The following is a 27,615-nucleotide window of genomic DNA, read 5'->3' as shown; positions in this document are numbered from 1 at the left end:
CACGCTAGATCTGCTTGACATTGCCATTTTTCTCTAAATGATTTCCTTCGATAGGGAGGCGTTATCAACGCCGCCCCAGAAGCGCAAGCTGGATGCTGTCGATAGGTATAACGCTTTTCATTTGCTTCGTTTGTTCACTGCTCACCCACTGCATTCGGTCTTATCCAGTGATACAGAATCCAAAATTCTGTCATCCCCTCCTTCACGCCGGCGTCTGGGCACTTCACCAACTTCATTTCAGATAAAAAAAGTATCGCATCAAGGGCCACGCAAAAGTGCTGCGATGGACACGTTACTGCCGAGTGCTGGAATTCGATCCAATACTTGGCATTTAGATGGTACCATTCACACGCTTGACCGTCTACGAAACCAAACATACCGCTCCACGATAGAACCTCCGTCGTGTAGACATCGTAAAAGATCGATACTCCCTACCCATTTATCTACAGACACTACTGCTCGTCACATGCGTATTCTGTCACGGCACATAAAAAATTGTCAGATATCAATGGTCTCGGTTGACGAAGGGAGGGAAAATTCCGCAGGAGAGATTTCCTTGACCCGGATACCATCCATCATGGATGTTTACCTCGATGCGAAGTCACCCTCCATAGATTTCACCGAAGAGGTCGTACTGGAAATTGCGGATCGCAGCAGGCGCCTCTCCCTGCATTCAGATCTGGGTTTTACGTTCGTATCTTCGCAAACACAACCGCGCTACTCTCAGCACTATGAATACCCCCATACCGTCAATTCCGAAACATTGTCGTCCCTAACTTCCGAAGTGACGGGTCTAAACTCTTCTTGGGAGCAGATCGTGCTCGGAAAGAACGTTCCCCAATCAGGAAAATTTACACGGCACCCGGATTCATTCGAGCGTTCTACTTCGACCTGGTCAGAGGGCCTGAATGGGCAATGAAGGCATTGAAGCTTGAAACTTTAGAGCGTTGACGTTGAAGGATCATGTCGCAGAGATTGTCTCTTACTCGCTCCCTTTTTCGGAGGGTGCGGGGACTTCTCCGGTGCCGCAATATATGCAGTAAATCGATATTTTGTCGATGGTAGTTCTTGAACATATGTAGTGCGGTGTGTAGCCCCTGAATTGAAAATGCTATATATCACTCGATTTAGAAAATTCCTTGTCTTTCGGAAAGCCAAACGGTGCCACGAAGCTTTTGAACATTGGTGGTCGGGGCACCTCCGCCACTAACGGGTCTCATGAGAATACAGAGGGCTAGGCTGTGGTGGCGAGCCTAAATTCCATAAGATTGGCGAGAATAAGTCCCAATGCCGGATAAGGATAGGGCCAATCAGTAGACTGGTACAGATATAATTTGGCGTCTAGAACACAGGTGGCGCACGATATAGCCACAAAGTTTTGTTAGATATGACGAAAGCAAATGAGGATTACATTGACGACAGGGGCAAATGACAGGAATAATACAAGATATTCGGAACGCGCGCAATTGAGTTTTTGAGTTGGAAAGTACAACATGATGAGCGTGGGCTGGAAAGGCGATCGCAACAGGGAATATTTTGTCCATGCTGGAAAAATACACCGGATCACCTTCATGGGCCCATTCGGACATCTTCTATGTTATCATCACGATGATATCGCTTCCCTCCTCGCTCGTCAGATATCCCACCGGGGTAGGAGGACATAACACCGGTAGAGCCATTCTCCGTATCAACATCCATGTCCCCACGAATCTTCCTTTTGGCATCCTTGTTTTCTCGATCCCGGCGCAAATCCATTCTTCCAACGGCATCTACTGTCTCGCGATGTTGAAGTGGAAAGCCTACACCAGTGGCATTACTACGATCACGGGATTGCGATCTACCGTCTTCATGTACGAAATCTAGAGTTGGCTCCTCGTTTGTCGGAAGCCCGGCATTAACATGGCGGAATCTATAGCCTCTTGAACGATCTTCGAAATAACTACTTCGAGAGTCGGGGCGAGATGGTCCCTCATTAGCACCTGCAGAGTTTGAACCTGAACCTGAACCTGGTGTACCGGAGCGTGAAACTCGGGCGTAAATGCCGCCACTACCACCTCCACTTGGGCCACCAGATCCAAGAGAATTTTCATGATAGTATTCTTCGCGCGCTCGCGAAGAAGGGATGTGTTGATCATGATAATCCATTGCTGAAGGTGCTCGACGGTGCACAGGGGGTGGCGAACGCATACTGCTCACAACAGGATCTCGTTCGCGTTGTCTGGCGTTGCTATAGTTTAGTTCGCGGTCCCGAATGTCGCGTTCCTGCTCCCAGTCTCGCTCGCGGTCCATTTCATGGGAACGTGGATCGTCACGGTTTATATACGTGCCTGGACCTAAACGTTGATGGTTGTGAATACGTGCTGAAGAGCGACTGTCTACAGAGGGCGAAAGTGGAGGCATCGAATGTGCATGGGCATCATGCGTCCCAGCTAGCTCATGCAGATCGTGACGTCTAGAACGTGAACCTTCACGCTCACGGTCCAAGAGCGGTGGACTGTGTAGAGCATGTTGCATTGGAGGAAGACTGTCGGCATATTGGTGCCCTTGGGCATTACCAATATGATAGGGAGCTTGTTGCAGAGGAAGGTTGTGAGAGCGGGAGGAAGAGGACTGAGAGCGTGTACGTTGGTGACTGTCAGAATGAGGATGGGAACGAGGGCTTCGGGGCTGGTCGAGAAACTGGGTAAAAGGTGGAAGCTGGCGGCTATCAGAACCTGAACCTGAACCGTGACGCGACGAAGGTGGTGGTATGTGATGATGCGCACTAGGTGCTATAGTTGTATCGATAGCAGGCAAAGGTCGACCGGGATTGATCCTCGAGTGTGGCTGAGAATACTCAACGAAGTTTGCATCAAAGTCTATGCCTACGAGATCTCCGACATCGACACGGTGACGATTAGGCACAGGTTGGATTATGGGCGAATGGTGTACAACAGCAGCAGGATGAGGAGCGGATATAGAGGGTTGGTCGTTAGGAACTGGCGAAGGAGAAATTTGAGCCAGGCGTTCATAGAGAATTCTAAGAAAAAAAAATATGTCAGGCGACGCGGTCAAAGCAAAAGATACGAAACACTGACGCTCTTTCAAGTTTCATTCGCTGGATGTTGCGTTTTGCAGTCAAAACTTTGAAGTGTAACTTATCGTTGTCCTTTTGCAAACTGTTGTACATTTGAATTTTTCGAGAAAAAAAAGCCACGACTTACGCCTTCGATTTCCTTTACTTTTCTTTTTAGTTCCTTGTACTTGGCTTGATACTTAACATCTTCAGCCCCGGCAGTGATACCCATAGAATGAGCAGGAGGTTTTGACTTTGTGCGGGAAGACATGGCAGATATAGACTGCAAATTAGAGGGCCCTGGAGACGCCATGGTGGAAGTTCTGGTATGAGAACGAAAAGAATTGGCAGGCCTGATGACATATCTAAATTAGGCTAAGTTGATGAAGGGGTTGTATATTTCGTTAACCTCCAGAATGACAAGCTTGGGGTTCTTGTACATGCGTTGTACACGATACACGGTGTACAATATAACATAACGCTACCTGCTTCTCATCTGTGAATTGTGTATTTTACATTGTAACGGCCATTGCCAGCGTTGCAGTTTTTGTATACTCGTTTTCCTGTTCCTTTTCAGCCAATTTCCGATAAATTTGATCGACCTCGATCACTCACGTGGTTGTTATACACAACTTTTTTGTTTTGAACAGTGACCACCACCACTTCAACTTCAAGACTCTGTTGACAAGTATGTTCTTTCCATTGGTTATATTGTCGTTGCAGCTGATAAAGTTTATTTAAAGTGGCCGCTCCTTATAGGCAGTATGGACCAAACCAACTCTATCATGTTTTCACAAAGTTTTCCTAATGAAGCATCTCTCCTTCAGAGATATGCCTCCTCCTGGAGGTTTTGAGGCAGTCAAATATAAGAGGAATCTTCCTTTCCGTGGTCCCGGTGCACTTGCAATCCTCGGCGGAGTTGCAGCTATTTCTGCATTTGGCTTCTATAGATACGGCCAGGGAGCCTTGGAAAAGCGGTATGTTCGTGATTCTTCCGATGGATTTCTGTTTGGTCAGCTGGTTGAGGAACGTGTTCGACTGTACGCCGCTCGTCGATAAACGTGTTCTCATCTGGATCCGTCCGCCCTTTCCATCTGCTTATCAGTCATTTTTGGGGCTCATTCGGTCCGTACTTTCTAAAGAAGCCTGTGCTAATCTGGATATCTGCGCAATTCACAGAGAGCTTCAGCGTGAAAAAGCATGGTCTCGTATTCATCTAGTTCCACTTCTCATGGCAGAGGGCGACCGCGATGCCTATAGACGTCAACAAGCTGCGCTAGCGAGGGAGAAGGAGATTATGAAGGACGTCAAAGGCTGGGAGGTAAGTTTGACTCCACAATGTTGTTATGTTGTCAGAATGAAAACCTTCCATCTTTCGTTTCTGTCTGATCAGGCGGGTAAGAGTATCTACAACAACCCAAAGTATGCTTCGCCCCAGTTTGTCGTTCTGTAGTAGAAATTTCTTCTATTTTACCAAACTTCCATTACCATAACGAACAATGAAAGTCCTACCCCACCACCAAATGAGCTGTGGACAATGAAGATTTGCAAGAGTGAGTTTCCGCGGCTGTTGAGGACCGGATTTAGGAACAGTGCCGCAAGAACCATCTGGTTGGGAAGTAGCTGCCTAAAGCGGTAGAAAGGTATCTGGTGGAAAATTCAATTCATTACTACTCTTGTACCTACCACATCTGTCAAAAAAGCATACCCATATATCGATAGAGCGCTTCCGGAACTGCCTCAAAGTTACGTTTGGGACCCAAACACTATTTTAAAACCTGTGGACCGACATATGCTCTGTCACGCCGCATCAATTTGTACAATTTCTTCGAGACTAAATTTTGCCTTCCATATACAGATCAGGTATCAAAGAACCAATTGACCTCCTTTCTCGTCTGACGGCTCGGGGGGAATCTTGGAATCTTGGGTTTCCTTAACCTGTGACGCAGATTCAGGTCGAGTCAGTATCATATCGGTATGCATATGGAAATATTTCTCAGCAGAATGCCGCTTCGGAACCTTCATAAACTCGTCAGCTTGAATCCTTCCCTCCTTACTCTACTTTCTCTCCGGTCTATCTCTCCGCCTCTATATAAGGCCCCAATTGGGCGTCACTTTTCCTTTAACCACTCCCTTATGCCTTCCGCCATTTCCCGACGCCAGATGTCTCCAGAGTTCAAGATCGGCTACATGCCAGACTTATCACCGTCCTTGCTGAACTTTGACGATCCTCATCGTTTTATGCCTTCCGACGACCAATTGCTCTTCGACATGGAGGACGTGTCCTTTACTCACGACGCGTCATCAGGACCATTTTCGTGGGACTTGAAGAATGACACGGATTCTGATATCAAGCCCGCCTATTATACTGCGGGACCTTCTCCATTGTCGTCCAACTACGATTATCTTTCTCAAGCTTCACCAACTGACAGCTTCTATGATCCATCTGCCTATTTGACTCATGAAGACTCCACATCTTTCGATAACAATCTATTTGGAAGTTGGATTCATGAACCAGAATTGATTCCCATTCCATCACCCGTCGCTCCCATACCCATTTCACCCAATGACCCCCAAAATCTGGAGCCTTTCTTCACTTTTGGTGAGCGGTCACACTTCCCGCAGGACCATGGACTTTCTCCCAGCGAATTTGCCGCTCTGCAACCTCTTCCGATGTCCCCATCGTCGTCCTACGAAGAAAGCCACGCTTTCCCTCGGCAACGGGTAGACTCGATGACTTCCATTTCTCCCGCTGATATCTCGGCAGTTCAGACACCTGAATGGGTATCTTTGTTCGATAACACGGCTACGCCGAGCTCAATATCAATCCGCACTCCTGCTTCATCTCGCCCGTCTGTACGCCATTCTCCGATCTCATCAGACGGTGTACAACGTATCAGGATGCCCCGACGCGCTTCTATTACCTCTAGTCAATTATTTCAGTCGGCAAGCGCGCCATCTCATAGCCATCTCCAGACGCAGTCGCGCTCTGCGTCTAGTATGGCAAGTCGACGAGCTGAGTCCGTCAGCCTGAGCGATGACCGAGACGCGACTGTCCGGCGACGGAGGAAAGTGTCGAATACGTCTGTCGAGGAACACGAGAAGTCTGACAAGCCGAATGATTCTGGTATGTCAGATCGTTCACGATGTTGTCGACGCCAGACTAACTGTTTTTGTCCTACGATGAACTTTATCTAGTTCCTACTAAATCTGCTTTGCGTCCTCCAAAGTTGGCGCCATCGGCATGGCAATTGTATTTTACCGACTGGATACAACGACAACAGGCTTCTAATACGCGCAAGCTCAACGTGGCCCAAGCAGCCAAGGAAGCCGGTCAAGAGTATGCATCCCTAAGTGCAGAAGAGAAGGAGGTAAGCTTGTGTTTTTTTTCTCTGTATGCATGTGACGTAGGCGATGCTGACATTGTATTTTCATGGGAATAGCCCTATAAACTTCGTTCACAGGCGATGAAGGAAGCTAGAGAGCGTGAACACGCTGCTTACATGCGAACACTTACTCCAGATGATATCAAGCGCGAGAACGTGTTCCGTGCTGCGCAACGGAAAGCCGGCAAGTCAAGAAAGAGCAACATCAAGGACCCGAATGCTCCCAAGAAGCCTTTGAGCGCCTACTTCATGTTCCTTCAGCGTATCCGCGCGAATCCTCAGCTTGTCCAAAAAGTGTTCGGTGATGAGACAGAGACGACGAAACAGAGTGTTCTTGCTGCGGCGAAGTGGAGATCTATGACCGATGATGAACGCAAGGTGATTGTAATTTATCTCGTATCTTTTTTGTGTTTAAACCTTTCCACAGCCGTTCTTGGCTCAAGCTGAACAAGAGAAGATGGAATACGAGGCTGCGCGAAGGCTGTACGAGGAAGGTACTACGGGCTACGGAACGAGTATCAGTTTCAGCATATTGCCAGGAAGTCCCATCTACCAACCTGCCAAGCTAGAGTCGGAGAGTGAGAGCGACAGTGGCTCTGCTGTAGATGGCTTTCACCGGTTCTGAGTAACAATCTCTCTTCTTTTCGATTTATTCCTTCTGCTATTGCTCTTATTTTTCAAACCTCTTCTGCTTCAATATGCTATCCCTTTGGGCCCCTTGTTCGTTCACGACTTTTATGAATCCCGTAGCAGCCGCGGCAGTTACGTGGCATGCTGCAGCTTGATCTTGTTCATGGTTTCGAATTGTTTCTTGCTCTATGTTACCCCTTTAGTACGTACTATACTACCATGTCTTCTTTGACTTATGTTATTATTTCTTGATAGAACACTCAGTACATACAACAGACTTGTATCATCACCCCACCTTATGCTTGTATTACTAGCGCTCATTTCTTCTACCCTATAACTTCTTCCTTCATTGACAAGGAAGCGTAAATCTGTTCAGTGACTATGTACATACAGAAATATCTAGTATATATTGTAGATCCATCGTTTACTGTAATGGTAGCTCGAGGACCATTTTCTGATGCGGATCACCTTCTTCATCAAACTCTTTGCCCTATCAAGAAGCTTCCGTTACCCCGAGATCTCTGTAGATTTCATTGAGGGATCACAAGCTCACCTCTGGAATATAACCAAACCTAGACCAAAACGATAGTCAAAATGAAGTAAAAGGTACAGTACGTGAAGTGATGCAATTGGACAACGGAAAAACCAGAGCAGATACGCATGCTGTCTCTTCCGAAACCACTGAAACTGGACACAAGACTTACTTCGCGTAAAACCCTTTGACGGGAATCTGAGAGTGGCAAGCAACTTTCACCGAACCATCTACCTGACCAGACTTTTGAGCATCTACTCGCACCCACTCATGGAAAGCTTCAACAAGCTCGCGCCCAAACTTGAATTGGCGATAGTCCTTGAGAACCGCGAGACGAGAGAGCTTGTAATAGCCTGTTTCGTTAGACTTGGAACCACGGATGACACCGATAGGTGTGAGAGATGGTGTCAGTCGCATTAAGAAATGGGTTGCGATAGGATCTAAACTGATAACACAAAGGTTGAGTGCTACAAGAGCTGCAGGAAGCATACGTAGACATACGTACAGTTATCGATACTCACTGATCTATTTCGGTCTCGATAGGGAAACCCTGTTCGTGAGCGAAGACATCTATACGAATTTTGTAACACTGTTGAACTTCTGCTTCATTAGATGCAATCACAATTTCATGAGCAGGTCGTTCGGACATGACTGTGTCTAACCAGGATTTAAAATTATTTTAGTTGCCGCGGCCTAGGCTCAACCGGCATTTCCCGGCAACTTCGCTTCGCACGTGTTCAGTCGATTTTCCGAATTCCATGACATTCCTATTAACAAGTCGAGACTCGAGAAACGGATTGCAGGTCTTTTGTTACTGACTGGTATTTATGCTCAACCTTTACTCATAGAGCAGGACTCATACTCTAATACCTTAGAAACACTCGTCAGTTCAGGACGAGTTTTACATGCTCGAACCTGTCGCTACGGTTATATTCAACACTGTCCTCTCAGGCCGCTCTCATTTTGGACGCTCTATTCCCCTTCATTCTGTCGTCAGAATAGTGCAAAGCACATCCTCTCGACCTTTCACGTCGAATTTTTTCAATCCGCAGCCAAGACGCGTGAAGGGAAAGGCTAGAGGTACCCAGTCATCAAACGACGAATATGAGCCTGCAATTTTGTCTTCTCAATGCCGGGAATGGTCTGTGCAGCCAGGATCTTTTATGTCTATCCCAAGTGAGTCTGCATGCGCTGTCAGTCATATCGCGACTGACAATCAATAGGACGAAATCAGTCATCAGTCATAAGAAATGCTTCCTCATCCAGACAAAGACTCAACAAGCGTGCTGGTCTTTCTAGGATATTGACCCTGTCTCTTCACCGACATCTACCGTCAGGCAGAGCATCCGAGCGCTTGGCACAGACCGTCTTACAGACACGACATTTGTCTCGAATAGCAGAAGGTTCCTCGTCGGACGACTCGTTTTCATCAATAGCTCCTCCATCTACAAGCAACCTAGATGAAGCTGTGGCTGTCGAAGCTGAACAGACTATTCAGAAATTTATCTCAGCGCTCAAGCCTGGACCCCCACTCGACCCGGGTGAGATTTGGTCTATGTATGTCAATATCGAGAAGGCAAATGCCCTTTCTCGACTCACCGTTCAACAACTATTAGTATTCACCGATAAAATATTTGTTTATGGTGATGCGCATTACAATTCGTCTTCTGTTGAGCTCAGTCGGTTGTTCACCTGGGGCGAGCGGGTGAAAACCCTGCTATCGTACCTGGCTTCGCGCATAGCTCCACTGTCGGTGTACGACTACTGGTCAAAGTGTTCTATGGCTCGCGCCGCCGCGCTGATGGGTCAGGTTGACGAATGTCTCTCCCATATTCACGCCGCTCAAAAGATCACACTTGACTACAATCAGGACGTTCGAATCATATGGAGCTACAAAACCCTGGTCTTCTACACCTTTCGCTACTATGATGCATCTCAGGTTCTAACCATGCTGGCCAGAGAATGGCTGTCTGTAGGCTCGTATCTTCTCAAGTCATCTGGTCAGTGGCATATTGGAACATCGCAGGTCGTCGGCGCGTCGTTTAGAAAAGCCATTCATCGTCTACTTTCCCGTATCCCACGTCCTGCCGTCCTCATCTCCAGTAACTTTACACAGTGGGGTCCCGAGCTCTCAAAGAGAATAGGCGAACTTTTGATTGACGCGTATTGCCATGATCAGCTCCCTCTTCACGCTCTAGAAACTTTCAATGAACTAAAGAAGCTGCAGGTGTCGATTCCTCTTGACACGCAACTTCGATTGATTCGCGCTCTGGTGAAAGAGGATACATTGGGACTTGCCAAGGATCTGTTCAACACCATTCCTCGGGGAACCACGTACAAACATTACCTGCAGACAGCTCTCTTCCTGTTCGCACACTGCGGAGATCATCGCCGTGCCGAATCCTATTACAATTCGCTTCATCAACAGAAGTTTGTCAATGAACGGGATATTGGGCTGCTCATGCATGCCTATGGAACCCAGGGCCAAGCGGAAAGAGTACGAATCATGTTCAATGATTTCTTTCCTGTTCAGGAAGACGGTCACCGCGCAAATGAGCCTGGGATCCAACATTTCGGAGTCGCTATTTATGCCTGTACGATAGGAGGACAAATCGGCGAAATTAATTACTGGTTAGAAGAAATGGTCAAGGCCGGACATAGACCAAACATCATAATATTCAATAGCATCATGCAAGCGTTTGCCAGGTCGGGTGATATGGCTTCACTCCGGGCTGTTTTGGACCAGGTCAAAAACAGTGATTATCCCCCCACAGCCGTCACATACGTGCTGCTGATGACCACGTTAGCACATCGGAGGGACGTCGCCGGCGTCGAGTTATTGTACAAGGAAGCCGTCGAAGAACGCGGAATTGTCCCGAACCGGCGAATGGTCAACACGTTGATGAATGCTCATGTTATAGCTGGTTCGTGGAAGGGTGTCATCCGGGTGTTTGACTACATCCGTTCTGATGCTCATCCCAGGATTCGTCTGACGATCGAGCTCTACACCACGCTGCTCAAGGCATATGTTCTTATCGGTGCACCCTTTCCTGTAGTTTCGAAGATCTTCTCCAAGCTGGAAGATCTGAATGTCAAGCCAGATTCGTATACCTTTGCTCTATTGATTCAGTCCGCTTGTGATGCCGGCGAGATGGAAATCGCTTGGGAGATCTTCCGCGAAATGGACAAACTCGCACAGTCTTGGACGTCCAACCTGTACATTGACGTGTACATCCTCACTATTATTATGGCTGGATACCTTCGTGCTGGCAAGCGACAGAAAGCGAAAGCTGTCTACGACGAACTGGTGGCGCGCCAGATTCAGCCTTCCGCTGTCACTTTCAGTGTCATGCTGACTTCGTATGGTAATCAACGTTCAGAAGAGGCAATGAGGATTGCCGAAGCCTTCATCAATGAGCTCATGAATATTCCGGAGAGACCTTGGGCTAAGCCATCTTACGGCAAGCCCTCGGCTCTCGAGCTTGTGTACGGCCCTCTTCTTAAAGGTTATACAACCCTGCACAAGGCCGAGGACGTCGAAAGGCTCCACAATGACTACTCTGCTGCGGGGGGAGTTGAGACGTTGGGAACCCTCTCAGCACTTTTCGACGTTTACAGGCGGACTTACCAGATTGAGAACGTCAAAGAAATGTGGCCGGCAATCTTTGCTCTTGGGGTCGAGTATGTCAAAGAAACACCTGTCATCAACACGAGCAAGGACGATCCATCCGCGAATCGTCTCCTCAACAATATACTTTGTCTTCCGTTGTCAATATACATTGACGCTCTGTCTGCGGCGGGCGAGCATGAGGAAATTGCCCGCGTCTGGAAGACATTCCAGGAGCACGGATTCTCTTTCGACGCTCACAATTGGAACCATCTCGCTGTGACTCTCATCCGTGCTGGTCAACTGGAACGTGCGTTTCAGGTTGTTGAACATGTAATTCTACCTTATCAAGATCAAGCAAGAGATCTCATCGCTTCACGGAACAGTACTCCCAACAGCCCTCTGATGTATAGCTTGGAAGACCTTGACAAGGATGAGGAAGAATTCAATACCACGTTCATAGAATCGCAGGCCCAGCTCAAGAAGCGGGCGTCGTGGCGGCTGCCATCCATCCGCCGCAATAAACGCCATGCAATGCCACAGCTTGAAGAGGATGAGGAGGCGCATGCCGACGACCTTGCGTATCCCATGCATGTCCTCCACCAGATATCTCCTGCCTGGAATGTATGGAAGATTCACATCGCCGTCAAACGAGTCTTCCTTAGAGCTATCGAAGATCTCCGTGAAGGGTATTTACCTCGCCCAGTTGGGCCGCGTCGTGGCCAGCTACCGCATTCTCAAGATTTCATGGAGGACAATCAAGAGACGAGGGCAGAGGCGAAGGAGCTGTTCCGACAATTGTATGACCAGTACCCACGGACTTACTCGCTGTTGCAGGAATTCGAGATCAAGGAAAGGCGGAGATTGGGCAGATCCTTTGGTCGAAAGTACGAATATGGAGATTAGCTATCTGTCAATGGGTTGCATTTCTATATGATGGCCCATCACAATCTGGACGAGAGAAACCGGACCCGCCGTCAATTTGATCAATGCGGTCCTCAAATATGGTTCCTCAGTTCCATTATCAGCGTCGGGCCTGAGCACGAGCACAAGTCGGCATGATTCGGATCGTAGTCAGAAAGACAAAAGTAGTACCGACGACTTACTTCGCTGTTGCCTTTCTTTGAGACCGAGTAAGTTCCCGGACATACACATCGCTGTATAATGTAGGAGGTCGGAAAAAGAAGTTACTAGCTAGCTAGCTTACCTATGGAATAATATTCGAAGTTGAGTCTAAGCCTAGTCTGATAAGCAAGTGTTATGATTTACTGTACCAGACAATAGTTTGGACAAGTATGTACGATACTGGATAAATAAGGCACGTGGCTGAATAGACTCGACCATTTACGAACACGAATTCTGGGTTCCATCCTCTAGGCTTTCTTGGAACATCAAGCTACTCTCTGTACAAAAAGCCAGACAATGACTTAACAAGCCGGGACTGAAGATTCTAAAATTGTACTTGAATTGTACAGCAAATCCTTTGTGATTGGAGGGACAGTACCATTGATTCGGGTCGTTGCTCTTTTTCTTTCTGACTCTCATCTGGGCCGCTCCTGTCAGCAAACGAATGATTCAGCAAACCAATGCCCGTCAGCGTCATGGACCTTCTACAACCGATGGACCTGAAGAATGGGGCCAATGGTCTGGACGAAAGTAAGAAATTGATTAGGCGATGAATTCCATCACTGATAATTTCCCCAGATATTATTCTCTGCAAATTGTTCAACACCCTCTCCGTGCCAGGATGTGTGGTTTTGGAGACAAAGATCGACGCCCATTAGCTCCTGCAGCTGTGGCAAAGATGGTGGTTAGAAGGGACGATAATGGTCTAGTCGAGGTCGAGTTAGTTTTTATCTTATCTCACCTTTTGCGGTTTCTCATCGCCATGCAGTGATGTAGACTGCTCCTTCTTCGTCGTCACTGTCGACCTTTGGTCAGCCGATGGGAAGCAAGAGATGAACCTCGTGCTGCATCCCTCTTCGGCCGATCGCTATGTACCTCCGCCCACTCCGAATACAACGAAGTCGAGGCGGAAAGGCGTCACAACATCCTCAATGGGTCCTCCGGCCTCTTCAAGTTCAAGTTCAAACACAAATTCCACGTCCTCTCTACCTCCCTCGCAAAGCTTAGAACCGCCTTTCACACCAACAAATCCACCCACGTGGGGTTACCCTTCTTGGTCCCAGAACGAAAATAGCAGTGAGATGGGCTACAGACCGTGGAACAACCCAGTTCATACTGAACCGAGCACATGGGGTTCCCAACAGGCGTTCAATTACGATTATTCCAGCTCTCAAGCGCCCGCAATCTATTCCTCGCCGCCCTCAGTTCCTTCCATGGGGCATGTCCCGCCAATTGCTATACGTTCATCGTTCTCGCATCCTCATACGAACTTCACTCCAACTGTACCATCTATACCGTCAACTCCAGCTCCAGCTTCATCTTCATACTCATCAATACCTCTCCCACGTCACACATACACCCGTACTCTCGTAGGACCTCTATCGGCTAATGCGACTCGGCTACTCGACGAACACCGTAAACCGGGTGTTTTTTTCCTATTCCAGGATCTGTCTGTTCGCACAGAGGGCACTTTTCGATTGCGGATGCGACTAATGAATGTGGGCAAATATCCTGCCCCGGAGGTTGGCGCGACAGGCGTCATGTCGATAGACGATAGAGATGGGCATGAACGTGGACTTCCTGGGGTATCACCAGTTCTAGCCCAAGTGTATAGTGAACCGTTTACTGTCTACAGTGCCAAACGATTCCCGGGCGTGCCAGGTTTCTACTGTTACTTTAGAAGCTTTCTTCTCCTTACTGATCATAATTTTCCCACAGATACTACCGCTTTGTCCATAGCCTTTGGAAATCAAGGCCAGAAATTACCTTTGCGCAACCGACACGGGAATTCGTCTGGTAAACGTAGACGACGTGGAGATGATGACGATGAGGACGACAGTGAGGAAAGCGATTAGTGCACTAGTGGGTCCGCCATGAGAGTTGTTTCTTATGTTATTGCGACTGCTACATATATAATTCGCGTCATTTTGATCTTTCACAAGATACCTGCTTAATCTTATTTTGATTCGTTCATCCTTCTGTTACTTCTTGCTTAGTACAATCTGCTGTATCTATAAATTGTACAAAGCTCATGCTTGCTTCAACTTGATACATGACCATATAATCAACGGACAAAAAAAGGACATTGACGATAAATAGAGATATCCATTGTATGTACCTGTACATATGTGCATGATCAACAATAACTTAAAAATCCTTCCACTCATCATCCCAATCGCTCTTCTTCGCCTGCGACTTTGCTGGGGCATCGCTCGTGGCACTAGGCGGTCCCGCAAGTACACTGGCCGAGTTGGGATCGGACGTGGCACTACCCCATCCATCATGTCTACCCCAGTACTCCGCATCGTCATCATGATACAGCCCCGATGTCTCTTCCTCGCCGTATCCGGAGCCTACATGTCCATAACCTTGATTTCGAGGATTTCCGCCAACTCCACCGACCAGCGTACCAACTCTTTCGCCAACATCCACACCAAATTGCTTTCGACCCCAGTCATTGGCACCGGAAGCCGCCTGTCCTGCACGTTTCTGCGCTTCTCCCAGGATTCCTTTAACGTTCCCTTGAAACTCCGGGTCAGTAACGCGTTCCATACCAGGCTGAATGACCGTTTCATTGATTGTCTTCGACGCGCCGACGACAGCGCTGGAGAACAATGACCACCCCTTAGACAACGCCCCTAATGGATTTTGTTGCAACTCCTGTAAAGATGGTGCTGCACGACTTGATAGACCATACGAAGCATTGGAGGATCCCGCTGAAGGTGCGGGGGTACTCCCAAACCCGGTGTACCTCCCTCCTTGGGATGGATGCAGGTCCAGCGGCCGATTAGCATTAAGTTGGCCAAGAGAAGCAAAGTAATTCTCGTTTTCCGTCTTCAGGTCGGATGTGCCTGACCGAGAGAGATCGGGGGTACCGGCGTTGCTTCCAGTACCTCGGATAGAGGCGGGGGAGGAGGCACCTGAAGAGGAACGAAGGGCGCTACCGGCCATAGCACGAGAGGTAGCGCGGGATTTACGGAGCCCTTGGGCGGAGGAAGGGCGTTCTGGAGTGTTAGCGGCAGTGCCTTCTGGAGGGGGACTAGGTGACCAGTCTTTCCCGGATAGCATGGCATCGAGCTATTGGAAGGATCGATACATAATTTGAATAACTGTGAGTTGAACAGCGTACTTTCTCTCTATACTGGGTAGCAGCCCAAGAATGATACGTATCGTAAGGGCTAAGTGTGTCACTGTATCCTCCTTGTTCTATGGGGGTGTAGGATCTCAAAAAGTCGCGAAATGGCGCATTTCCTCCTAGCTTAAGCATGGAGAAAGTTCGAAGCTGTGATTACAGGAGATCACAAATGTACACTAACCTGCATCCGTTTCACTTGCTCGTCCTGCCACGTATCCATCGATATCGAACGCACGAAGCTATATCATAAAATCATAGTGATTAGAACCAGAATTGCACAAGGTAGAAATTACAGACGCACCTAATATGAACACCGAATCCACGATGTAAACCCGCACATTGGAGGCAAATGAACGTTCCAAAACTGTAGATATGGAAAAAAAATATCACTGTCAGTAAGGCTAATATTCAATCTTTTCGACAGAGGCAATTTGCCTAAGCTCCAACTCACCTTAATGAAGCCCACTGCGGATTTGGGTTCGTGCAATCAGCACATACTTTGTTTTTCAAATCCTCCCGCTTCGAAAGTTCCATCAATATCTTTTTGTGATCCATGATATCTTTCTAATAAGCTTTATCTTCTGGTGTCTAAATATGCAGAGAGTATGTATAAGCTATTTGGTCGTGTACCGTGTAATCTTCAAGCCTCTTTTCGGTTGAGGGCGCGTATGTAAAACAGTGACAATTGAAACAGGGTGTGGAGCTGGTCGTCTGATGAAGAGGTCGATGTGCCTGCGATGATTTCGAACCTTAGAACATCGAGAGTGCTGTTCCAAGTATCGGGCAAGAAGGGAGAGGAATGAAGAAAGGCATTTGCCAGGTGTGTAAAACACCCGCTTCGGCGCACTTAGTCAGCGCATTTCGGCGAAAGACGAAGTACATAGACAAAAATTATACAAGGTTCTTCAACATTATTCATTCATAGTTCTTACATCCTGAATACCCCAAAGCCCATTCCGTTGCCATCCCACGTCGTGGATCGTCCTGTTCTTGATTGATTTCCACTACTGGGTCTCCTTGAGGCCAGTGCTAAACCCAGCCCAACAACATCCCTTGTATCCGTGGGTTTAATTATCCCATCGTCCCATAATCTTGCCGTTGAGTACAACGCTGTAGATTGATGCTCGATTTCTGATTTGAGTGTTGCATGTTGACTGGGATCCTTTGACACGGAGGTCATCACCTGTGAGAGTTGACCGGAGCCCATGACACTGATTTTTGCGTTCTGGTGACAAACGTGGTTAGCAGCTGCATCTAAGGTGGGTTCGGTTCAAATCTAAACTGCGACTTACAGGCCACATCCATAAGAACCTCGGAGAATACTAAAAAGGTTATTTGCATTTGTCTGAGGTGAGCATGCGGAGATGACTTACAGCGCGCCCAGCCATGCCTGTGGTTTACATCAGTATGTAAGCACCATACGAAATAGATCTTAACTCACCATAATTTCCAGCCCCAAAACTGCCACCTACGATGACAGTCAACTTAGGCACATCTGCACATGCTACCGCCCGGACCATCTTCGCACCTGGAAATGAGCTCGATATCTGTGGCCGATCCTTATGCTACAGTCATTGAGAACCACGCACCATCTTTTGCTATACCGCCTTTTTCTGCTTTACTGCCTACCATGTACCCGGCGACATTCACCATGAACAATAGAGGTATTTGCCTTTGAGAACATAAGAGGATGAACTGCGTTGCTTTGAGAGCAGAAGGGGAGAAGAGAATTCCGTTGTTCCCGATTATACCTACAGGATAGCCATGTATGTGAGCGAACCCCTATGCGTGGGGTTTAGACGGAGTCGGCAAATCAAAGGCGCGAAGCAAGAAGTTACCGTGACTATACTCGAGCCATAATCCTTCTTAAATTCCCTAAACCGACTTCCGTCCACTACGCGAGAAATCACGTCTCGCATATCAAACGGCTGCCTTACATCCGTCCCAACAATCCCATGTAATTCTTCAGCAGAGTATACAGGACCTTCGACTTTCTGTTCCGGAAGAACCCCTCTATATCCTGCTTGACCTAAATCTCCAATGATCCCTCTGACACGTATGATAGCTTCATTGTCATCTCGAGCGAGTGCATCGGTGACACCACTCTCCGTGGAATGCATCCTTCCCCCTCCGAGCGACTCGTCATCTATTTCCTCTCCGGTGGCGGCTTTAACTAGGGGAGGCCCTGCAAGGAATATTCGACCTTGATTTTGGACGATGACGTTCTCGTCTGCGAGGGCGGGTACATAGGCTCCTCCGGCGACCGAGATACCGTGTATAGAGGATATTTGAGGTATTCCCAGGGCAGACATTTGGGCCTAAAAGTCATGCCAGGCAGCGCGCGGTCTGAATGAGTAACCAACGAACATCGGTTGAGAAGCCCGATGCAATACATCCAACGTACCATATTATAGAAAATCCTTCCAAAATGCTCTCTGTCTGGGAAAACGTTGGCCTGATGAGGTAGAGCAGCACCTCCAGACTCGACTGTTTCAAGGTAAATCAATTGATAAATCGAAGTGGGTAGAACAAGAATCACCGATATAGACACAGGGTAATCCATGTTCTCGGGCAATTTCCTGCGCACGTAGTTGTTTCTTGACCTAGAACAAAAGTAGAGTTAGGTTGATGCTCATAGCTCGGTCGGAAGTGAAGTCGACACGTACTGTTAGAGGGTAATACGATCCTCCTTTCACCGTCGCGTCGTTGACAATAACCATGCATTCGCGACCGGAGACCCGACCAATTCCGGTAATGAGGCCTGCGCCAGGTATATAGTCAGAGTAAACATCTTCCGCAGCCAGTGATGATAGTTCCAAGAACGGTGTATGCGGATCAAGTAATAGTGCAAGTCTTCGTGAACCAGAGAGCAGAGAGTCAATAATCAATGTAGATAGAGAATCAATCAACACACCGTTCTCTCGGTAGCAGTTTTCCTCGGCTTCTCATTCTCTCCTGAGCTGTAGCGCCTCCGCCCAATCTTGCTTTTGCCGTCTTCGCGTCAAGTTCTTCGATTAAGTCATCCATTGCCTCTTTCTTCGAAATGAACTCTGGTGAAGTTGTAGAAATGAGGGAAGGCAGAACTGTGGGATGGTACAGCCGCTTTGAACATTTTTGAAGGCAAACTTTTTGTAAGGCCTTGCGGGTTCCAGCTTTGAAGAACATTATGATGAGTTAAGGAGGTCAATGTGGGGTTAACCCGAGATCCGGGTCCCGGTCCGCGTGTTTGCTCCGCGGAGCTAACTTATCATTCTCCAACCTTGAACGTTTGAACCACGACACCCACGACAATTACAGGCTTGGCCTGGGCTCTTGCATTGGTCTTCATGACCTTTCTTCTTTTTTTAAATAGCTTAAATGGTTGACCCGTCTATCGACCGTCTCAGTTCTGCTACTCAGACAAAGTTACGCTCGACACAAATTTTAACTTCTTTACCTCAAATTGTATCAGAACTCTTCCAGAATTCGCTTGACGCTGGTGCAAAGCATATAGAGATTGGCATAAATTGTGCGGAATGGAGCTGCTGGGTCACAGACGACGGCTCTGGCATGAGCAGGGACGAGCTGAATCAGTTTGGAAGCGAAGGACGGTACCGTACGTCGACAGTCTCTCGTCTGTCGAACAATTTGAATTCACACTGAATGCAGGAACATCCAAGGCATATAGTCCTGATACATTAGATTGTCTCACTACATTCGGCTTCCGGGGCGAAGGTCAGTCATTCTTGCTTCTCAACTCAAAGGCAAACAATGAGATTATCTATGAAGCTTTGGCTTCTGCGGCAGATTTGTGCTGCCTAGAAATAGCCTCGAGGACATCGCGTTCACGAGAAACGTGGTCGATCATCCTCAAAGTATGTTTCTTCGTCGACCTACTGTGTGAAGCGACAGACTAACGAAATCAGGACGGAAAAATCCTCTACTCAGGATCTGCCGTTCGTTGGCGAAGAGAATCCCATGGGACAACAATTTGCGTCAGAGACGCATTTTACAACGTTTGTAGTCTTACTACCTTTGGTTTGAATCGCCCAACCAATTTTACTCTATTCAGCTTCCTGTTCGACGACGCTCACACCCGTCACCTTCGCGGACCTTCGAAATTATCCGTGGAGAAATAGAATCCTGGGCGCTCATGCATCCTGAAGTCTCTTTTGCTCTCGAAGATACTCAAGCAAAGCTTCTTGGGTCTTCGAAGAGCAATGTACTGAGAATTCCTAAGGTTGGAACTTAAAAACAGAAATCAATCAAAATCACGCCCTGATCATGGATATATGCTCCTTCCCAGACTTCGTCCTGTATTAGCGTATTTCGACATCTGTATGGGCGTGCTTTGTGTCATGTTAGTCTCCCTGTGTTACACTAGAACCACCCAACTCACTGCCCCGTTCCCAGCATGTAGAAGAGGTATCCTTGATCTCAGGAGAAATGAGACTGGAAGGCTTTATCAGTCTTGATGGCGCCTTATCCAAGGTCAGCTTATCCTCCTTCCACTTCTTCCCGTACTAACCGAAGCCTTTTTCTCAGGCGTATCAGTTTCTTTGTATGTGTCAATTGAAAAAATACGATTGAGCCATAATCTGACGCCGCTTGTGTACTGTGCAGACGTCAATCGACACCCAATTCCATCAGGAGATCTACATCGCATAATCGACAACAAGTTCGCCGCCTCTTCTTTCGCGAAGAACGTAAGTGGCAATGTCCTTGAACGATTTGTTTCTGAGCTTTCTCATAAACGGCGTACGTAGGCCTTTGATGAGATTGGAGCTACACAGCGTTCTTGTGAGCGGTGCCAACTCCAATTCTGACATTATCGGTGCTCAAACCGAGTAATTTCTGTAGCTACCCGGCGCTCCCCGCGTAAGACAGAAAAAAAACCAGTTTATGTCCTTAATCTGGTCGTTTCACCACATCAGATTGATAACTTGTTGGAACCTGCAAAAGGAGCGCTTCATTTCCAGGTGCGAATCTCCCATGACATAGCTTCTGCAGCGATTTACTACATTTGTTCGACTCTCCTCCCAGAACAAAACTGCCGTAGCGGAATTTCTATCATCTTCGATCGTATCATTCTTGGTCCGACATGGGTTCATCGCTCCAAGGAATAATACGTCGAGGACACATGAGATTAGTAGTAGTACCGGATCGCCACGTAAACGGAAAAGACTCGACTTTGAACAAGACTCTGGATACGCGGAAGTTATACCCGAGGAATATGAGGAGGAAGACATGACTGTCCCTCCGGCACCTCTGAACCTTTATGCAGTAAGATCTAACGGGATCTCGGTACCTTATCCACTGCTGATGACTAGTGGTTATAGGAAAAGCATGGGACAAATGAGCTGGTCTGGACGGATCCTAACACCGGGGAGAGTTTCATAGTTGATTCTCGTACTGGTAATTCGCGCCCTCAGACCCAACCTCGCCTTGCACTGGAAGAGACAGCTGAGAACCGCCACTTTCGTGTTTTGCGGCAAAGACGCACGTTGTCTCTGCCCAACACTAGTTCTGAAGATAAGAGTCGATTAAGACCGGCTCCAGGGTGGATCCAAGAAGCCCTAGAGGTGAATCAAACACTAGGATAGTGTTCCAATTCTTTCCCAAGTTAATGCATTTTTTAGGCGAACGACACGTATGCTATCACCGAAAAAAGAATAGCCGAAATCACAATTGGATCCGCCGCAGATACGCTTCAGCACAATTGCCTCTCCGACCAGCAGACGCATTTTCAGCAACGTCAGCATTTTTCAAAGTTGTTTCTCTCCAGCAAAGGAGATTCCAACGTACACGCACAGCACCGGTTCAACAAAGACGATATTCGTGGAGCCCGCGTCATAAGTCAGGTAGACCGAAAATTCGTTGCGTGTGTATTCAACAAGGATCTCGTTCACGGAGATCTTCGAAAGAATGAGTCGTCTCCTGAAAACTTGACGCTAATCCTTATCGATCAGGCAAGTGGACCTAACGGACGCTACACGAGGATCACAGCTCTAATATGGTAATACCTTTACAGCACGCAGCCGACGAGCGGATTAGAGTAGAAAGATTCTTGAAGGAATTGTGCCTCGGCTTCTTGCGAAACTGTTCAGGTCAAGAGGAGGAAGGTGTAGAAATGCGTCATCTGACGCCTCCGATGCCCGTTCTTTTGACTCGGCATGAAGCCTCTCGGTTGGCTCATTCTAAACAGATTGAGAGCTCATTCCATAGTTGGGGTATCCGTTTCGCTGACTTGGCTCAGATTGAACTTGGAATAGACACTAGTTCAAGCGATTTTGACCGGGACAATGATAGATATGTCCAGGTTTTCACGGTCTGTGTTCCAGAAGTGGTTGCTGATAAGGTATGGGAGCAATATCTCTTGACTTCTCGTAGTTTCACCAATTCACTTGTCTTGCCTTTTACAGCTTACAATGGGAAACGAACTGCGGGATCTGGTCAAAGGGTATCTTGCACAGTTGGAGTTGGATTTGCCTGACATGTCACGGATTCAAGGCAAACACTCCGAGACTAGTGTGGATGAAAGCGATTGGTTGAAGGCTTTGCGGTGGTGTCCTAGAGAACTCCTCGACTTGGTTAACTCGAAGGCCTGCAGAGGTAAGAGAGTCGAGATTTCGATACGACTGAATACAACTTTAGTGCTGGTCTCGGTGCTGATCCCGAGAAATTGAACATTTCAGGTGCTATCATGTTCAACGACTCGTTGACCAATGAACAATGTATTCGATTAGTTCACCAGCTATCTGAAACCGTCTTTCCATTCCAGTGCGCCCATGGAAGGTACATCCTGTCGCATTGTTCTCTCCGCCGGGGATCGTTATTAATAAATCTCTGGAATTAGACCTTCCTTGGTACCGCTCGCCAATCTAGGAAAACTCTCCGGGAATGGTGGGAGTCCACTTCAACGTTCTGTCGGTTGGTCCGCGCTGGACCAGCAGAGCTCGCTTGAATAAGCCATGTAATTGTTTATTCATTTGTCACGGTGTTGCGTTACACCTGGGCCGATCGGGATTCTGGACTTTTCTATGGAAATACACAATGTATCCATTCCTATCTGCAAAAAAAATTTACCCTCAAAGCTGGAGCAGATTCGACGCACATCCAGTTGTACACTCAATATCTCGGATTCGGGTTGGATTCACAGATAGAATCCTGGTAAACCCCGACTATTCTAGGTATGTGCCTTCTTTTTGGTAGACCGCAACACTTGCATAATCCGTCCTAGTGTTGTTGACCAACTTATTTCTTCAAGGAAATTCCCCAAGTCCTTAATGTGTATGAGGAGGTCCGGGTCTCTAGCACGGTTAATATACTAGTGAGCGATAGTAAAAGATAATGACCATGATACGATTAAAGATCGTTGCTTTGGTTCTGCACAACTCGACCAGAAAAATGTACGTCGTACCCTCTACTCCAAGTAGAGTAAGTTCTCCTGTGTGCATTACTCCGCAATTCCTTGTTTCCTGCCATGAAAGAGAGACTACCTTCGCTAAACTCGAAATGACAATCCTGCATTTCCGCCGCCGAAGGCGCAATATTATCAAGTCGATACCTCGCGCCACTAGCCTAATGGTTGGAGAGGAGTACGTATCAAGCTGTACCAAGAGAAAATTATCGTCGATCAACCTTCTCGACATTCATTCTGCGGATCACAGCGAGTGATATGGTGTTGTACATATTGGGACCTCAACTTTAACAGGCCACTTGTGATGGGACCCCTGGAGCTCATGGGAGCGACCAAGTTATAATTGGGGATGATGAAGGGAACCATTCACACCGATAAGGCGCCGAGACAACTTGAACGGGTTGAACCTTGGAAAACAAGGTCAAATGGCTGACCATGGGACAGAAACGACGGGGTCTGGACATTGTGTCTTTCTGCACAGCAAATTCATCGCCTTTAGGCGAGAGCGCAACGCGTACTTGTCGCTAAAAGTTCCAGAACGCGTCGATGAGGCGTGGAAATTTAATTCCATCCATGACGTCGATCTACGTCACGCGACCTTAACCTATAGGCGGAAGTATAAAAGCCTGGCCTGCTCTCTTTCTTTCCACCATTCGTAACAACCCAAAACTTTAATCAGCTCCTCATTCAACATGGCTCGCGAACTCACCAAAGTCGTTTACAAACCAGATCCTCAGAAATCTGAAGAGTACATTATCATCGTGAACCCAACAGAGGTACGTTGTTGTTAATCTTTAATCGCTGGGGATCGTGCTGATCAACTCATCTTTAGTACAAGAAATGGAGTGAAGGAGGTGTGTAAACATTGACTGTCTCTCGATTTGCCTCTGATTTTTTGTTTTCGTAGACACGTAACGCAATTCCTTTCGAGTAGTTAACCATGGAATTCACAGTGTTTTCACAGATCGATACCATTAGCCGAAGTGGTAGACTGTATGTTGTTGCTTTCCTATATTAGCGACATAAATCTGACACTTCGTTGAATCCTTAGCCTTCCATGTTTTCTACAGCACGTCGGGTAACCAAGGTTTACTTGGTCAAGCATCCAAGCAGCAGCTAGAGAACGATTTTGGTTCTAGCAAAGACGTAGATGTCGTGGAGATCATCCTGAAGAAAGGAAGAGATCAGCCTGGAGACGCAATTTCCAGTCAGACATTCATAACCAATGCTGCACGCGGTAGTGGTGTCATTGACAGCAAAGGGAAAGGGTTGTCGGGTATATGATGAGGTTGTTAACCAACCGTCATTTCACGTCAAGAAGTATCAATAACAAAATAACCATCTTGTATCCTTATCCATAACACCTTGTGCTGCATACAGTATATCAAACCAAACATAACAAATGACCAAATTATCCGAATTCATTTCTGAAAACAGTCTTGGCGCCGTTTCTCTTCCTAGCTCTAAACATTTTCACCATAACTTATCGTCCGTTCCTCGAAGTAAATAACTATATACAATATAATATACATATTAGATGTAAATTAATGCTGGCCAGCAGTATCAACCCATTCTTTACTTCCCATCTGTACCAGACGTGAACAGGCTCTAGCGAAAGCAAACAACTCCTCTTCACCAGAGAAAATCGAGCTTTTGCCCACTACGTCTTGCGAAATACCCTACGCAAAAAATTTCAATGAATGGGCGATGCAAACATATACAGAAAGGAAAAGAAACGAACCAGATCATCCATTATACCACGCATGTGGTCAGAAATGGGCTTTCCTGAAGCTGCGTCTTCGTCGGAAAAGACTTGAAATACCGGTACTTCTGAAGTGACGAAAAGCTTCGTCTGCGGGAGAATGAATGAGATTGCGCCGACGAAAACGAGAGAACGTCAGCGTACCTTGCTCTCATAGCAAGCATCTATAAATGTAATGAACCTCCGAGCCTAAGAAGTCAAAGGTGGTCAGCCCAACAAAAACAGTCAGCACTCATACCGCATACCTTGTCTTTACTGTCCATCCCCATTTTCGGGACGTCTAGGACAAACAATGTCCCAAAAGTCTTTGTTATCTCGAGGTAGTCAGCTGCGCTCAATGGTTTCCCGCACAACTCATCGAATCTGAACTTTGCAACCTTGCTAGTGCTTTCCGGTATGCTGAGCTTGCGACCCCAGATTGTAAGTTGGCGGTTCTTGACAGGGGGATCCTTGTCATCATGATGCGTCATGGATTTAAAAATCTTCTCTATTTCTAGTGCGTTCGACGGTGTCAATGGATGGTAGTAGACCTTGGAGAGGGCTCTAGGTACGCGGCGGTAGTCTAGATAAACATGAATAGGATGACGGATATCAGAGAACGGTAGTAAGAGCTCACCGGTTCCCGAGTCGAGGTCAGTGACATCAAATCGACTCTTCAATAGCTCAATGGCAGGTACAAAGCTTGACCTCTGAATGCCGTTCTTGTAAAGGTCATCCGGATGTCGACTGTAACCGAAAAGCATCGTTAGCGTTGGTCTTGTGAATCATACAAGAGAAACTCACTTTGAAGTTATAACAGCTACGACGCCATAATTTAACAGATTCTCTAACAAGCGCCTTAGAATCATCGCATCCGCTATATCAGTCACCTAGACAGCCGTTAGAGGTCAACCATACGAACCTAAAAATCAAGTAAGAGACCGCACCTGAAATTCATCGAAGCAGAGAACATACGCTTCCCTCGCAAGGTCCCTTGCCACCGGTATAATTGGATCACCGCCTTTGTAACCCATAGCTATCTTGGCTGCGTGTAGCCTTTTGTGGACATCGATCATGAATGCATGAAAGTGCACCCGTCGTTTACGTTGAATGTATGGAGGAAGAGATGAGTAGAACAAGTCCATGAGCATCGTTTTGCCTGTTCCAACGTCTCCGTATAAGTATAGACCCTTTGGTACATCTTCAGGAGGTTGACTGGGAGTCGGATCGTTTCGGGAGAAAAGACGGGAAATCTGGAAGGAAGATGGGGATATAAGAAATACGAGCAAGGTGCACATGAGGAAATTGGAGCTTACCAGAGAGTTTGAAGGATCTGCGTCTGGTATAGGTGGAGGAGTATAATCCATCAACTCGTCGTGTAAATCTTGTAGCTTCTGTATTATACGAGTCTGATGCTCGTCTCCTCTTAGTGTCCCGCTTTCTACTAGGTTGTGATAGTGCGCCAACGGTTGTTTGTGTCCTGAAATTTTGTTTCAAATGAGTTTTTTCTGGATACTGTGAAAGTTACGCACCATGGGACTGGGACGAGTGGGAATTATGGTTAGTTGTAGATCCATTGAATATATTATGCTCTATAGATGGTGTTGAAGACGACGATGTAGATGTGGATAGAGATGAATTATAGACCCTTCCAAGTGTGCGGGATGTTGAACAAATCCTAGTCCCTTTGTTACAGGTTGCGGCTATCGTTCTAACTCGATGTGCAGCGGAGATGGCACTTCGAGCAGCATTCGGGTTCATCGAGCAATGAGGACTAATGAGGAGCTGGCGGTGAGCGCTCTAGACTGTTACCATGTAGCTGGGATCACGTGAGATTCTCGGGACTCGGGAACCTATCTTAACCGTTGCCCTCGCACCGAGCACTCTAGGTTCCCCCGATCTGCGATCGCATATTTTCGAGGTTCCATCTCGTAAGGGAGGTCACAAAATCCACTACCACTTGTCTAAATTACCCTCAAATATTGTATTGATCTCAGTCCTTCATTGCAATATGCTAACGCTCATTGGGGACCTTGAAAATAGTATTACGAACTTGAATCCCGAAATATAACAACCTTCGGAAATCCTAACAAAAAACTCCTGGATCCTCCGCATTTTTTTGCCTTGCAATTGTCAAGCCAATCCATCCTTTACATTCTATTCGATCCTGGGCCATCGATGTACTTCAAGTTATCGTAGCCTCATTGACGTTCTTGTTGTAACGAACTTAAAATGAGGAGTCTGAGGGAGTCTGCAATACAGTGCATGCTCTGGTCCCCATTTTCCTTGCCTAATTCCGGAGTTCATTTGGTGGTTTTATCCTCGATAACTTGGATATGACCGTGACATTCTGGGAAAGCTTTCGGGAGATAACTTGAGCAGTAGCAATGATTGCAATAGCGAGGATACCTCGGAGTGTCATAATATAGGTGATACGTTATCGGATAGGTGTACTACGCCTGAACGGTTTAAAAGAATTAGAACCTATTAGAACGCGGATTCAGGCGGATTCTTTTGTATCCCTTCAAGATCTAGAAATACTTCGAGCGTGAAACAGCGTAACTCATAATTGAAAAAAAAAAAATGAGAGACTTTGTCGGCGCAGGCTTCGCTAAACACACTACTCAAAACAAACCAGTGATTGTAGAGTGAAAAGCGGATAGGACTACGACTTCCTAATGTGGTATGCATTTCGACGCTTTGGCCCTTAGCAGGAGACGTATCACGTATATGATTAGCGCTAGTAAATCATACTATAAACAGTCAGAGTCAGAATCAGGATCTGTATCGACTCGAGAGCTAATGTGCAAGTATACGAATCGCAAGTGCAAGAAAGGGATGGAAATGCTAAGAGAGGGGGGGCGAAGGGTCCAAGAAAATAGAAAGTATCCACCGCAGATTCAATAACTATACATAAGCTTGCTATACCGTAACAGGGTCAGTTAGCAACTAAGTAGAAAAAGATAAAGCTTGTTCAACTCTCCAGTTCTCCCGCGGAATCGTG

General features: G+C 47.0%; 13 protein-coding genes across 13 annotated transcripts; 8 read left to right on the top strand and 5 right to left on the bottom strand.

Moving 5' to 3' along the window:
* Window positions 1-37: 37 nt before the first annotated feature.
* On the top strand, window positions 38-919 carry C8R40DRAFT_1169020 (uncharacterized protein; the record flags this gene model as incomplete). Its single annotated transcript, XM_046231300.1, has 2 exons — window positions 38-105; window positions 169-919. The coding sequence occupies 2 exons, from the start codon at window positions 38-40 to the stop codon at window positions 917-919; spliced, it is 819 nt and encodes a 272-aa protein (XP_046088190.1).
* A 650-nt stretch (window positions 920-1,569) lies between these two features.
* On the bottom strand, window positions 1,570-3,368 carry C8R40DRAFT_1169019 (uncharacterized protein; the record flags this gene model as incomplete). Its single annotated transcript, XM_046231299.1, has 3 exons — window positions 1,570-3,019; window positions 3,078-3,148; window positions 3,204-3,368. 3 exons carry the CDS (start codon window positions 3,366-3,368, stop codon window positions 1,570-1,572), a joined length of 1,686 nt encoding a protein of 561 aa, XP_046088189.1.
* Window positions 3,369-3,502: 134 nt separating this feature from the next.
* Window positions 3,503-4,763, top strand: C8R40DRAFT_90633 (GRIM-19). Its single transcript, XM_046236642.1, has 5 exons — window positions 3,503-3,743; window positions 3,799-3,817; window positions 3,883-4,032; window positions 4,235-4,376; window positions 4,449-4,763. Coding segments are annotated over exons 1-5 (372 nt in total). The 5' UTR covers window positions 3,503-3,742; the 3' UTR covers window positions 4,509-4,763.
* A 428-nt stretch (window positions 4,764-5,191) lies between these two features.
* On the top strand, window positions 5,192-7,066 carry C8R40DRAFT_1041441 (putative HMG1 protein; the record flags this gene model as incomplete). The annotated part of the gene is made up of 4 exons (XM_046224001.1): window positions 5,192-6,182; window positions 6,254-6,426; window positions 6,499-6,819; window positions 6,869-7,066. The coding sequence occupies 4 exons, from the start codon at window positions 5,192-5,194 to the stop codon at window positions 7,064-7,066; spliced, it is 1,683 nt and encodes a 560-aa protein (XP_046088187.1).
* Window positions 7,067-7,191: 125 nt separating this feature from the next.
* On the bottom strand, window positions 7,192-8,380 carry C8R40DRAFT_91561 (acyl-CoA N-acyltransferase). The gene is made up of 4 exons (XM_046236666.1): window positions 8,125-8,380; window positions 7,776-8,048; window positions 7,625-7,643; window positions 7,192-7,561 (listed from the first exon to the last, which is right to left on the bottom strand). Exons 1-4 carry the CDS (start codon window positions 8,250-8,252, stop codon window positions 7,496-7,498), a joined length of 486 nt encoding a protein of 161 aa, XP_046088186.1. The 5' UTR covers window positions 8,253-8,380; the 3' UTR covers window positions 7,192-7,495.
* A 1,171-nt stretch (window positions 8,381-9,551) lies between these two features.
* Window positions 9,552-12,116, top strand: C8R40DRAFT_1041103 (uncharacterized protein; the record flags this gene model as incomplete). The annotated part of the gene is made up of 1 exon (XM_046223973.1): window positions 9,552-12,116. The coding sequence occupies one exon, from the start codon at window positions 9,552-9,554 to the stop codon at window positions 12,114-12,116; it is 2,565 nt and encodes an 854-aa protein (XP_046088185.1).
* A 425-nt stretch (window positions 12,117-12,541) lies between these two features.
* On the top strand, window positions 12,542-14,337 carry C8R40DRAFT_92785 (velvet factor). Its single transcript, XM_046236682.1, has 3 exons — window positions 12,542-13,055; window positions 13,105-13,997; window positions 14,055-14,337. Exons 1-3 carry the CDS (start codon window positions 12,886-12,888, stop codon window positions 14,189-14,191), a joined length of 1,200 nt encoding a protein of 399 aa, XP_046088184.1. The 5' UTR covers window positions 12,542-12,885; the 3' UTR covers window positions 14,192-14,337.
* A 146-nt stretch (window positions 14,338-14,483) lies between these two features.
* On the bottom strand, window positions 14,484-16,026 carry C8R40DRAFT_1041665 (ArfGap-domain-containing protein; the record flags this gene model as incomplete). The annotated part of the gene is made up of 5 exons (XM_046224010.1): window positions 14,484-15,413; window positions 15,466-15,594; window positions 15,653-15,710; window positions 15,773-15,835; window positions 15,923-16,026. 5 exons carry the CDS (start codon window positions 16,024-16,026, stop codon window positions 14,484-14,486), a joined length of 1,284 nt encoding a protein of 427 aa, XP_046088183.1.
* Window positions 16,027-16,399: 373 nt separating this feature from the next.
* On the bottom strand, window positions 16,400-18,636 carry C8R40DRAFT_1041229 (carboxyl transferase; the record flags this gene model as incomplete). Its single annotated transcript, XM_046223981.1, has 10 exons — window positions 16,400-16,696; window positions 16,764-16,793; window positions 16,845-16,861; window positions 16,913-16,999; window positions 17,061-17,253; window positions 17,310-17,789; window positions 17,876-17,958; window positions 18,011-18,074; window positions 18,138-18,324; window positions 18,386-18,636. 10 exons carry the CDS (start codon window positions 18,634-18,636, stop codon window positions 16,400-16,402), a joined length of 1,689 nt encoding a protein of 562 aa, XP_046088182.1.
* A 207-nt stretch (window positions 18,637-18,843) lies between these two features.
* Window positions 18,844-22,337, top strand: C8R40DRAFT_1005920 (uncharacterized protein; the record flags this gene model as incomplete). The annotated part of the gene is made up of 18 exons (XM_046222804.1): window positions 18,844-19,066; window positions 19,120-19,185; window positions 19,240-19,325; window positions 19,377-19,466; window positions 19,523-19,690; window positions 19,757-19,810; window positions 19,864-19,941; window positions 19,996-20,011; window positions 20,074-20,156; window positions 20,217-20,244; window positions 20,299-20,429; window positions 20,494-20,754; window positions 20,790-21,032; window positions 21,090-21,423; window positions 21,489-21,808; window positions 21,873-22,062; window positions 22,146-22,245; window positions 22,307-22,337. Coding segments are annotated over 18 exons (2,502 nt in total), but the record flags the coding sequence as incomplete, so codon positions are not given.
* On the top strand, window positions 22,301-23,211 carry C8R40DRAFT_93645 (uncharacterized protein). The gene is made up of 3 exons (XM_046236683.1): window positions 22,301-22,640; window positions 22,691-22,780; window positions 22,836-23,211. The coding sequence occupies exons 1-3, from the start codon at window positions 22,351-22,353 to the stop codon at window positions 23,125-23,127; spliced, it is 672 nt and encodes a 223-aa protein (XP_046088180.1). The 5' UTR covers window positions 22,301-22,350; the 3' UTR covers window positions 23,128-23,211.
* A 351-nt stretch (window positions 23,212-23,562) lies between these two features.
* Window positions 23,563-24,154, top strand: C8R40DRAFT_1041716 (DUF1960-domain-containing protein; the record flags this gene model as incomplete). The annotated part of the gene is made up of 4 exons (XM_046224012.1): window positions 23,563-23,646; window positions 23,703-23,728; window positions 23,835-23,863; window positions 23,922-24,154. 4 exons carry the CDS (start codon window positions 23,563-23,565, stop codon window positions 24,152-24,154), a joined length of 372 nt encoding a protein of 123 aa, XP_046088179.1.
* Window positions 24,155-24,414: 260 nt separating this feature from the next.
* On the bottom strand, window positions 24,415-26,372 carry C8R40DRAFT_1068289 (AFG1-like ATPase-domain-containing protein; the record flags this gene model as incomplete). The annotated part of the gene is made up of 9 exons (XM_046225989.1): window positions 24,415-24,549; window positions 24,612-24,722; window positions 24,777-24,821; window positions 24,878-25,194; window positions 25,249-25,358; window positions 25,416-25,501; window positions 25,559-25,864; window positions 25,928-26,091; window positions 26,144-26,372. 9 exons carry the CDS (start codon window positions 26,370-26,372, stop codon window positions 24,415-24,417), a joined length of 1,503 nt encoding a protein of 500 aa, XP_046088178.1.
* Between the last annotated feature and the right edge of the window lie 1,243 nt (window positions 26,373-27,615).

Source organism: Lentinula edodes, assembly GCF_021015755.1.
Source record: "Lentinula edodes strain Le(Bin) 0899 ss11 chromosome Unknown C8R40scaffold_11, whole genome shotgun sequence".
Taxonomy (NCBI): domain Eukaryota; kingdom Fungi; phylum Basidiomycota; class Agaricomycetes; order Agaricales; family Omphalotaceae; genus Lentinula; species Lentinula edodes.
This window is presented reverse-complemented; position numbering and strand designations above follow the sequence as displayed.